Here is a 12,376-nt window from a genome sequence, read left to right on the forward strand (position 1 = left end):
TTCACAACCTTCAGTGCTCTCCCAAACCAGAGTGAGTTACAATACAAGTGCAAGGGCAACTGAACTGCAAAATTTAGCTTAGACAGCCTGAGATGTCAATTCTAATATCTGTAACTTTTTGGCATCACAAGAAGAAATAGGCATACCTGGTTGTTTTAAAAAAGAAACAGCTCTCTTAGATTTCAGTTTTTTGAGAAATACAGTGTATATTTTTATTGATATTTTAATCTGAATATAGGCATGCATGTGACCTCATTCTTCCAGGACACACCGAGATTTGTTGATATAGAGAAGGCATATAATTAGAAACCCAAGTTTTAGACCTCAAGTCATGGTGGGTAGAGAAACATACTGAAGGAATATAAAGATAGGAATGGCGGTGACGGACATGGATTACTTGAAAGAAGTGAGCAGCCTCCAAAATGGCATTGACGAGCAAGAAAGGATGGCAAAATTAAGAAAGAGATCAGTAGGCATAGATAGATGTGAAATGTCTTTTGAGGACAAATACAAGTGATGAACCACACGTGTCATGCCTAGAGAGTCACCTTTCCTTTGGGTCCCTCGTTGCTATTACTGTGGCCAAGTCCATTTTAGCATCATGCAGACTCTTTTACTAAATGCTAGGAATCCTCATAATGTTTTTTAAAAGAAAGGCTGAAACTGGCCAGAACCTTTTCTTTCCCTTTTTTTTTTTTTTTTTTTTTGGCAATTCTTGTTGCTGTTGATTGGCTGGGTTCTAGTTGCAGTTTTAAGATCCTGATATATATATATATATATATATATATATATATATATATATATATATATATATATCAGAATATCACTTTTTATCAAAACATGTTATTCAAATAAATGCATCTCTTTTTTATATATTTTATTTGGAAACAGGGGCTCGCTGAGAGTCTCAATAAGTAGCTGAGGTTGGCTTCGAACCTGCACGATCCTCCTATCTCAGCCTCCCAAGCACAGGGATTACAAGCGTGTGCCACCACGCCTGGCTTGCACCTCTTATTTTGAAAGTATGAGTTATTCACAGTTCATATTATGCCATGAAAATCAGAAAAGATGCATTGAGAGCATGTGTAATAAGTTACCACTAAGCATGACTGCTGTATGCATACAAGCATATTGTAGGAAAGCAGACCTGTTTTGTTTTTATGATTCCACAAAAATGTAGACTGTTCCTAAGGAAAAGCATTGGTCCTCCAGAGAGTTCTTTGGCACATAACATATTCAAAAAGAAATACTCTTAGCTCGGCGTGGTGGCGCACGCTTGTAATCCCAGCATTCGGGAGGCTGAGACCAGAGGATCGCAGTTCGTGGGCAGCCTCAGCTACTTAGTGAGGCCCTCTGCAACTCAGTGAGACCCTGTTTCAAAATAAAGAATAAAAAATTGGGCAGGGGGTGTAGCTCAGAGGTCAAATGCCTCTGGGTTCCATCCCCAGACCCGCAAAAAAAAAGGAGTATTCTTTTACTCTATAAAAGTTTATTTTAAAATATGCTAAAAATCAAACTTGAATCCAACATTTGCAGAAGCCCTGAGACACATGAACAGAACACAGTTTTACAGAACCACCAACTAGGTGATTTCTAGCTGCCTGCCCAGTGCAGCATTCTGCGAATCCAGGATCTACATGACTCTGGGTATTGTTGGCTTTATGAATGGTAACCATTTCACAGATAGACTTTGTAAGGCCAAGGAGGCTGAAGCAATGATCCCTAAAGTAGTTTTATCTCTAATAGAGAAGACAATGACCCACTGTTGCTTTCACACGCTTTGTCGATTCCTCCTATAGCAAGTTTTGGAGAATGGAACACATCAGGATGTGTTGCACACACAGACTCGGACTCCAGTGAGACAATCTGCCTGTGTAACCACTTCACACACTTTGGAGTCCTGATGGTAAGGGGAGTTTCTGAGCTCATTTTGACGTGATACAATTTCAGGATTATGTCATACATCCTTCTTCTTTTGAGTCCTATATAGATTATGTTCTTAGGGAATTATCTCTTAGTACTAGTCCATCTATACCCTGCATCTTAATTCTAATTAGCGGAGATCATATATTTAAAATACATGAAAGTAAATATAGAGAAAAACTCTACCTTTTTATAGTATTGACAGGTATGATAAAAAAAAATCTCAAAAACAAGAAAATCCTCATTAAACCCTGGAGTCATGGAAATGAGGAGACAAGAAAGGAGGGAGGGAATATTAAAAAAGAAAACGTTGGGCATTACAAGCATAGGGAAAAAAAACTATGAATAGTTTGATCAAACTTTTCGTCCTTATGTTATGACCACATATGTCTGACTGTCACTTTGTAGGAGGCCCTGTGCTAGGTTATCTCTCTCCTGAGATTGTAGTCCATCAGGACAAATTAATGTCTCAGGTTAGGATGGAGGTTTCAGTCCTGCAAGAGAGATGGTGAGCATGGCATTTCTCTTACTGTCAGATCTTCTTATCATTCTTTACTTCTTACTCCTTTCCTTTGGCCCTGTTTTTTGTTTGTGTTTGGTTTTATCTTATTGGCCAGCCTGCCCATCATTTTAAACAAAAATTAGATCACATCACTTTGATCCTTCATCTCACCAAATTTCCAAGACCCACCCCATGTCCAAGAACTCATTTGAGTTCATTCATAGATTTAACATCTTTGCCTTTATTTGGTACACTTGGGTTTTTGCAAATACCTTTCTCATATCCAGAGCATCCTCCAGATCTTAACATAGCCATGGTTTCTGTATAGTTTCCGTAAAGGACCCAACCATGTTTGTTCTTCAGGAGGAGTAGAGGGTAATGTGAACTAAGGCAAAAAGCCTTTTGGTTTGGAATCGCAGGCATGAGGTTGTGTTTATCCTCTCCTGTACGTCTTATGCCTCTTCCTGTGGGGACTGGGAGGAACTGTGGGATGTATCATTTGGCTCATGAATCAACTTGGCCTATGAAAATGGCCATTGTCACACGGCAGCTCTGCAAGTTGTAACTTTCCTGACAACTCAGGACATAAATGCTCCAAGGGATAAGAGTGGGCTATTGAAAAGGGCAATGAATCCCAGAAAGTAATGTTTTTACCTTAATTTAAAAAATTATCAGTACATATTATTTGCACATAATAGCAAGAATCATCGTGCTACACTCATATATGCAACGTGGTGCTATATGGTCTGCCTCCTCTCCCAATCCCCCTTCTTCCTTCACTTCTCCCTCCCTGGATCTCCTTCTAGTACTCTACTGGTCTTAACATAATAAAAAGTAACTTTTTAATCTTCTCAAATATAATTATTTTTCTCTTTTTTTGCCAGAGCATGAAAAATGAATAGTTGAATTGTAGTACCCATTCCCTAAGTAATCTAAAAAGAAATTTACATTTCCTGCCATGCTCTTTTCTTAATACTTTTATTGGCATATCATACTGACATGTAGAGTGATAGGAATATATGTTCAAACAACGCGTGTTCAATTGCTCTTTAAAAGTAACAGCAGGCAGTTTTCAGATATTCTTAAGTTGCTTGATAAGTATTATGCAATCATTCAGGTATATAAACTTTAGCTTAACTCATTTAAACAATTTAACTCTGTGTGCTTGAACATGATTGTGTGTTTTAAGGCTAATGTTAGACAAATAGACAATAGTAACAAAGCGACTATTCGGAGATTATTCGTCGTTATATGCGATCAGGTTTTGGGTGCTCATTATTTTGAGTGGCCAGTTATTCTATACACTATATAAATTTTATTATGAGTTCTTAATTGCATATTACTTTTTCTTTTGCTAGCTGATTAAACAGTTGATTTCACATTTATACGGAGATAGCAATTTTAGTATTATTTTTCAATTTTCTACTTTGGCTACTTTTGTAGGATTATAAGCTGCTATTAAAGAAAGACTCCAAAATTCACCCTTTCTGACAATGTGTCAATATCCTTTCAACTTTTCCAGACCACCAAGACTTTGTTGTAAGAGTTTTTTGCTTAATTTACAAAATCTTTATTCACTTGTAAAAGATATCCCAGATTCTAAATTTTTCCCATGACACATTCACTCATAATTTTATCTTATAATCTACAAATGTTTAAAGAATTTAATATGCTCTGCCACATTTCTTTATAATAAAGTGATTTTCATATTTTTAACACTTCTACATTTTCATGCTGGCTAGTTCAGAGAGATATTTTTATTTTCTAAGTATACAAAACAACATGAGGATTGTATAAAAATGGGTTATTTAATAATATTATTTAATTTTGCTTTAAATTCTGGATTTAGTTGTGGTGTGCAAGTCCATTGCCTTACCTAGATATGGACAGAGATTTTTCAAGAGGTAGTAACACATTCCTTGTAGATCCCTCAAGAGTATTCCTCATTTATTTCTCTGGCCCAGGATATCCTGGAATAACTGAACTGTTGGCCAGGGTAGGCTGTCTGGAATCAGTTGGTGCCTCATTCACGTGCCGTGGGAGCCCCACGTTGCCCCAAGTTTTGTTGGGTTCCTGGGATAATAATCCGGGAGAAGTCCCCTCTCACTTTGAGCCCCTGGTTCTGCTAATTTCTAGCACCCTTTTCTTAGAGCTGTTTCCCATGTTTTATACAGGACCTTCCAAGAAGCGCCTCTCAGATGGATGCAAGAAACACCAAAGTCCTCACTTTCATCACCTATATTGGCTGTGGAGTGTCTGCTATCTTCTCAGCAGCAACTCTCCTGACATATGTTGCTTTTGAGTAAGTTTTTTTTTTTTTTAATCTGCCATCCCCATTGCTAATTGTTCCAAATGTGAAAAAGAAAATTGCCTTGGCTCTTGAAAACAGTTATACCCTTTGTGAATCGTGTCCCAGGGGTTCAGTTTTAGGGTTCTCATTGGATTATACAACATATATTGTCCAACTACAGAATATTTATTTAGCTGGGCGTGGTGGCACACGCTTGTAATCCCTGCGCTTGCGAGGCGGAGACAGGAGGATTGCACAGGTTCAAAGCCCCTTGCTGGCTTAAGAGACCCTGTTTCCAAATAAAAACATAAAATAGGTTTGGGAGTATAGCCCAGAGGCAGAAGGGTTCCATCCCCAGTACCACCACCACCAAAAAAAAGAATATTTATTTATAGTTACCATATTTCTACTTCTAAAATGCATTCATATGTGAAGAGATGGCTAATATTTAAGTAAATAAAAATTATGTGAAGTGTTTTCTAGATTGTAAACTATGAAACTATTTGCTTTAAAAATCTTATAAAATCAGTTCTGAAACAGGACATACATACATACATGTGTGTGTGTATTGTGTGTGTGCATTTTAACAGGACATACATACATACATGTGTGTGTGTGTGTGTGTGTGTGTGTGTGTGTGTGCATTTTTGGATTGAACCCAGTGTTGCTCTTCCTCTAAGCAACACCCCTAGCTCTTTTTATTTTTTATTTTGAAACAGGGTCTCACTAAATTACTAAGGGATCTGGTTAAGTTGCTGAGGCTGGCTTTGAACTTATGATCCTCCTATTTCAAGTACTCCCAAGTACTGGGATTGCAAGCATGTGCCATCACGCCCAACTCAAAACAGATTTTTTTTTTTAAATGGGTCTTTAATGCATTAAAAATCGAGCAAATTCCAAAAACTTTAAACATTAGAGAAGTTGCTTTTTAATAAAAAATAGAGCTATTCTTATAACTCTAGATTTTTCCTGGATTAAAAAAAATCTGTGGAACATAGTTGAAAATTTTGTGAATAATTGGAAACAGTCTTGAGATAAAATTAATATTTAAAAGTATTTGTAACATACCAAATACTCATAAATATCTCTCTGCATAGTGAAACCCTGTCATGAAGATGAGGTTATATAACCTATTGCAAAGAAGAGATGAATTTACTCCTGTGCTTAAACGTGTATTTACAATATTAATTATCATATATTTACATTTATATATGTATATTTTACATTTATATATTTACATATATATTATCTTAAATACATATATATGTATTAGTTTTCATAAGTGTATATAGTATATGCCTGTTTTCTTCTTTTTCTTTTATTTAAGGAAATTACGAAGGGATTATCCTTCCAAAATCCTGATGAACCTGAGCACATCCCTGCTGTTCCTGAATCTTCTCTTCCTCCTGGATGGCTGGATCACCTCATTTGATGTGGCTGGACTTTGTGTCGCTGTGGCCGCACTGCTGCACTTCTTCCTCTTGGCAACCTTCACGTGGATGGGGCTGGAGGCAATTCACATGTACATTGCTCTTGTCAAAGTATTTAATACTTATATTCGCCGATATATTCTAAAATTCTGCATCATTGGCTGGGGTAAGCCTTCTGATATATTTTTAGTTTTGTTGTTCCTAACATAAAAAAAATGCCTGATTCTCACAGGGAACTTCTTTTTCTTCTAAAAAGCAATACTGTCCAAAGAATCATAAACATTGTGAATAAGGTAGAATATCTATATTGACAGATTGATCAATGGGTGGAGGGATGGATGGGTGGATCTCTATTGAAGGGGTATCCTCAACACTGAATTTTCAAAGCCTCTGCAACATTTACTCCCTAAATTGAGGAGTAAAGGAAAATCCTTACCTCCTGAGTCACCACAAACTCATTTCCTGAGCCTAGAGCCAGCCCACCCAAGTCTGAAGCAGCTTCTGGCCAGCTAGGGCACATTTCCATCATGCTTCCAAATATAAAAGGCAGCAGAGACTCCCAGCTAAATCATCCCGAGACGCTTGCCCATGTTGTGGAAACCAGAGACAGAATATTATTTTTGTGTATGCAACTAGGATATTTACAGAAATCTTGCCTTGAACTTTTTAACACGAGTCCTCAGTTAGACCTGGAATGGTTGTGTGAGCTGGTTTGGAATCAGCTCATTGAGCGTCTTTCTTTATACGGGTTCCATTTGGGCCAGGCGTTTAAGGGCTTTCTCAGAAATTTTTCTCAGATGGCAATATAGAAGGATGAGACATTTCCAAAATGTTCAACACCCCCCTGAGGAGGCAATAAAAGTATCTTTCGGGGAATCCGAGTGGCATGCATTTTTCCAATAAACAGACATGGGGGTACTTTATTGATTCTCTGGAGAAAAAAGAGAAAACCATAAAGATTTTATACCCCTGTTATTCCCTCCAACCACCATTTGTTCTAAAGCCTTTGCTTTATGTAAAAAGGGAGGGGAAAGGGAATAAGCTGTAGTGACTTTATCTAGTTGAAATCCAGAAGTCTAAGAGGAATTATTAACGAAACCAAATTTTCTGGGGCTAGATTCAGTACAAGAAGGTTAGGGCCTCTAGTGGGTACCACTAAGCATCTGTCATTGCAAATTACTTTTTAGCTTTTACCCTTTAGAGTTGTATGTTCCACAGCGAGGAGAGGATTTCGATGGTTCTAACCAAGTTGCTAGATTCTCATGTGAATCTACCAAATGAAGGGTTTTCCTTCTTTTTTAAAATTTCTTATTTGTGGATTGTAGTTGTACATCTTAATGGAGTATAAGAGGATTTTTTCTCTTTTTTCTCTTTGTGTCAATATCAGTTGTGAAGCAGTTCCAGACTTCAGGAGAAATATGTGTATTATGTCTTTTTATAATAGGTTTACCTGCCTTGGTGGTATCCGTCATTCTAGCAAGCAGAAAACAAACTGAAGTTTATGGAAAAGAAAGTTATGGGAAAGAACAAGGGGATGAATTGTAAGTAACATGATATTTTGATAAATTAATTTGTGATAGAGAAAATCCTTTATTTCCTAAAGTTTAGTGTAAGTTTCCATAGGATAGTAATGAGGGACTCATTTTATTTCATTTTTTCAAACGTATCTATTTCCCATTTTATTCATTTTAATTATCATAGCATTTCCTAATGTATGAAGTATAACTTCGAAACATCTTAAATGACATATACATTAATTAATTTATGTGGTGCGATAAACAGTATCTTGAAAGGTTAAAACAATTTATACAAGACTCTCATTTAAAAGGTTTAGTCCATTTGTGTGACTTTGTCAAGGTCTCTGCTATACCAGAGATTAACTCATTTGAATGTCCTGAAGTGTTTGAGCTGCTTTTCTATATTAACATTATGTCCTTTGTGAAGGAATTTCAAAGAAACATAGGACACCGTCTTTCACTTCAGAAGACTTGTTCTATTTGCAGAGATTCCAAAATACTCCCACATCTTTAAGCCCACACACATCTTCAAGAGAGTTAAATAGCAATGTCAGACAGTGAGTAATTCAATGCCAGTATGAATGTTATGGAGAAATGTACAAAAAGGAGAAATCAGTGATTTCTAAGTAATTGGGAAAATTCCCTTCAGATGATGAGATGACTGAGATGAAGGTTTTTGTATTGTTCAGTTTGGGCAGTTAGCTCTCTCATGACTTAGCAGCCACCTTGTAGGGAGCCCAGTACTTACTAACTAGAAGGATTACTGACTGAATAAAGCTAACTCCTGAAATGAAACCTATTTACCACTATCTATACACATTTCATGGAGGGACAACACTTCTATGTCTCATCATTTGTCTTACAAGTGTTCCCTTCTCCCATAGGCTTCTCTTCTTGTGTTTCTAAAATGGTACTGAATAGACCCAACAAGAATTAGGCCAAAATGTTGGACCAAGATAATTCCAGGATCCTAGAGTAACTTCTATGTATAAGAGAATTTAGCTTCAAGGGATAAGTAGTTATTATGGGGCCTTTATAAGATATATTAAGCTGTGTGTAGTGTCACATGCTTGTAATCCCAGTACCTGGAAGACTGAGACAGGATGATCTCAGGTATTCCTAGCCACTTAGTGAGGTCCTCTGCAACTTAGTGAAACCCTATTTTTATTTCTTTTAAATAAAAAATAGCATAGAGCTGGGGGTGTAGAACAGAGGTAGAATGTCCCTGGGTAGAATCCCAGGTATTACACGTGCATGCACAAAAAGATATATTAAAAGTAGAACTCAATTACTAAGTTATAAATAAGGGTACTTAAAAAGTGTGTTAGTTGATTATTATATGACTTTACTTTTTGTGTATGTGTAGTAATGGAAACTGAACTCAGGGCCATTCTACCTGAGTTACACCCCTAGACATATATTAAATTTTTATTTTAAAACAGTCTCAATAAGTTGCTGAGAACCTTGCTAAGGTGCTGAGGTTGGCCATGAACCTGTGATCCTCCTGTCTCAGCCTCCCAAGTACTAGGAATTCAGGCATGCAACATCACCTCCAGCCTTACAGTACTTTAAAGTACTATTTAGGAAATTGCTATGCTATCAACATTTACTATATGCCAGAAGTCATGCTAGTTTCTATGACCCAAAGATGTCCAAGACAACTTTTGCCTATATGAAGGGTATGTTTCAGTGTGGAATACTCCAGAATGATGTCAGTTGATACTAGAATTTTAAGATAAACTATTTATCTGGTTTTTGAGGTACATAGAAATTTCCATAGCATCATTAAGTACTAGGGCATCTGCAAATTGCAATACTCATCAACTTATAGTATACTTTGCACATAGCACATTTATAAATTTTAGTTCACCTGTTTTCTGATCTATATATCATTGTATCAAGTATATAGTAGTATATCCTTTATCTGAATAAGAATATTGTATAAATATTATAAAAGTTTTGTAAGCATGCATGAGAAATTTTCATGTAAGAATTTCACAAGTCTAAGTAAGGTCTTGTTTCCACTAGACAAATTAAATGGATAGGAATTACTTTGAATGCTGCAGCAAATGCAGTGTTAGGTGGGACTCAAGTGAACAAGGATGAACTTCTCACATGAGGCAGGAAACATGGAAATAGGCAACCAGTGGCATTGATTTTGTGGCTAAAAATGTCAGAATCAACAACTTCAGCTTGCTGAGCCTCTTTTTCCTGGTCATAGGATGACAGCTGCAATTTCATAGCTCACTTTCATGTTCAAAAGAGGGGGAAGAAAATACAAGCCTTGCCAGTTGAGTATCAAGAATAGCTCTCCCAAAAATCCCTTAGCAGACTTCTACTTCCATGCTGTTTGGTAGAACAGTGTCACACAGATAACCTTGAACTACAAAGGAGAGCAAAAGCAAGTGCTTGAATGGCCCATGTGAGAGGTCAAGACACAAGAGAAAAGGAGGTTAGACATGGTTTGGGGTGAACCAACCAAGAGTGTCCTCATTCCAAATCAGAATTCAAGAAGCCACCTTGTTTCTTTTTAATGTTGACTTAAATAACTAGCTAGTAAGATGGTGGCCATCCAAAACCAACTAAACCAAAACCATCTATGAAAAGATCAAAGCAGAAAACCAAGGTCCAGGGAAGTGCGGTGACTTTCCAAAGCTGTTGGAGAATCTGCAGTAGTCCTAGCTAAGCCAAAGGAAGTCTTAAGTAAACAGGGAATGGTAATAAGCCTCTTTTTCTTTCTCATTTTTTCTTCTAAGCTGTTGGATTCAGGACCCAGTGGTGTTTTATGTGACCTGTGCTGGGTATTTTGGAGTCATGTTTTTCCTGAACGTTGCCATGTTCATCGTGGTAATGGTGCAGATCTGTGGGAGGAACGGCAAGAGAAGCAATCGGACCCTGCAAGAAGAGGTTTTAAGGAACCTGCGTAGTGTGGTCAGCCTGACCTTCCTGCTGGGCATGACGTGGGGCTTTGCTTTCTTTGCCTGGGGACCCTTAAATATCCCTTTCATGTACCTCTTCTCCATCTTCAATTCATTGCAAGGTAAGGTGAATGAGACCTGAACAATTTCTGTTTCCTAATTTTATCATATTTATAAATGCCTTCCTTTTGGAGCGATGCCAGGTCAGGTTTCTTTTTTTTTTTGGTGCATTATAATCTCACCCGTAGTGAGATTCAGAATGTTACTTTCATATATGTGCATAACATTATTGGATCTGTTTTCAGGTCAGGTTTCTGTGTCAGTATTCCAAGTGCTTAGCATCATTCCAGGCACAGGATGGGAGCTCATTAGAAAGGTCTTGAATAGATCAACTGAGTGTTAGTTTGCTTGCTTTTTTAGTGATGTATTACCTGGAGTAATCCCTGGAAGATAGCAGGTGCTCAATAAATGTATGTTATTGTATGAATGATGGAGCAGGGGAAGGTAGCTAGCTGAGAAATTTAAAGAGAGGCATAGGCAACGTTAGCCTTCTTTATGTCTTGGCTGCTCCTTGTCCTCTGTAGGTTGACGGTACACCACCAGAAGAATGTTTAGATTCTATCCAGACACACAAGCAGTTTTCCTTGACTCCTTAACTCCTTGGACTCCAAAATAAATTCCACTCTCTAATTCAGAAACTGCCTTTTCCCATTCTATGATCATTAGTTCAATGTAACAAACATTTGCCAATGACCTTCTTTGCAAAACATAAAAGGCTTCCTTCAAGGGGCTTATGGTTCTATTTCCCATTCCACAATACATACCTTAGTGTACTCTGTAGTGAATTTAACTTTTAGGCTTAAGTGAACACAAATTTTTTTTAATTAAACAACATTCATCCAGATACTGGATATGCCCTGAGTTGTTGACAAAAGTCTCCCATGTTCAGAATGAGGCTAGCACCCCAAAAGAGATTAGGTGACAACATTTAGAATATATTTGAACAGAGGAGTATTTATGGCTTACCTGTAGCTACTGATCATGTAGTCAAACTAGAACAAATACAGGTAAGCAAACCCTGGATGGGATGGAAAGCAGGGTTGTGCTTCTCCCAGATGAAGTGCCTAGCTGGGCGCTTCCTAGAGGTGTATTCTGAGAAAAGTCTCAGAATACGTACCTACGGGACAGTATTGCCTGCAGGACAGTATTGCTCACTGTTCATCTAGGTTCTCCACTAGCTTGTGAACTGAAAAGCAAAGCAGGTGCTCAGTGATGGTCAAATGAATGGCTTACTGGATGAAAGAAGGAAGAGGCTCTGGGCCTCTAAATCCAAACAGACTCCTCTGCATAAATGTGCATTAATCACTTCAGCAAATTTTCTTCTGGTACCTCACTTTCCCACAGCCGTGGAAATATGCAGGCTTGTTATCATTACTGAATAGAATAATACGTCTCCAGTACATCTCCAAAAATTGGAAACTGTGGTTAGATGAATACATCTCTGTGGGGCTCTAGCTCTGTAGAATGAGTATTCCTCCATTAAATCTCTTCTATAAGATACAACATAAAAGGGCCTAAATAAATATTGACCAAAGTGTCCATTAACATGAGAATTTCCATGGCTTATATTTCAGGATTGTACATGAAAGGTGCAGTGATCTGCCAGCTCCACCTCAGTTGGTTTTGCTGTTAGTTTCCTGGCAGTGTCAGGAACCTTCAGCAGCTATGGGTGTCTGTGTAGCTCTGTTTCCATTAATGAGAATTGGGTTGTTTTATTTTTCTCAGCGTGGGTCTCC

General features: G+C 37.6%; 1 protein-coding gene across 2 annotated transcripts in view; it reads left to right on the forward strand.

The window, feature by feature from the left end:
• Nucleotides 1–12,376, forward strand: part of ADGRG6 (adhesion G protein-coupled receptor G6) — a gene marked incomplete at both ends in the record, with an annotated part of 141,243 nt that overhangs the window by 113,001 nt on the left and 15,866 nt on the right. For both annotated transcript variants that reach the window (XM_080700639.1, XM_080700640.1), the window contains 5 exons: nt 1,800–1,906; nt 4,600–4,727; nt 6,043–6,311; nt 7,590–7,686; nt 10,419–10,702. In XM_080700639.1, the coding sequence (XP_080556765.1) occupies nt 1,800–1,906; nt 4,600–4,727; nt 6,043–6,311; nt 7,590–7,686; nt 10,419–10,702 (885 nt within the window). The remainder of the gene's footprint in view (nt 1–1,799; nt 1,907–4,599; nt 4,728–6,042; nt 6,312–7,589; nt 7,687–10,418; nt 10,703–12,376) is intronic.

Source organism: Muscardinus avellanarius (assembly GCF_963383645.1).
Source record: "Muscardinus avellanarius genome assembly, chromosome: 8".
NCBI lineage: Eukaryota > Metazoa > Chordata > Mammalia > Rodentia > Gliridae > Muscardinus > Muscardinus avellanarius.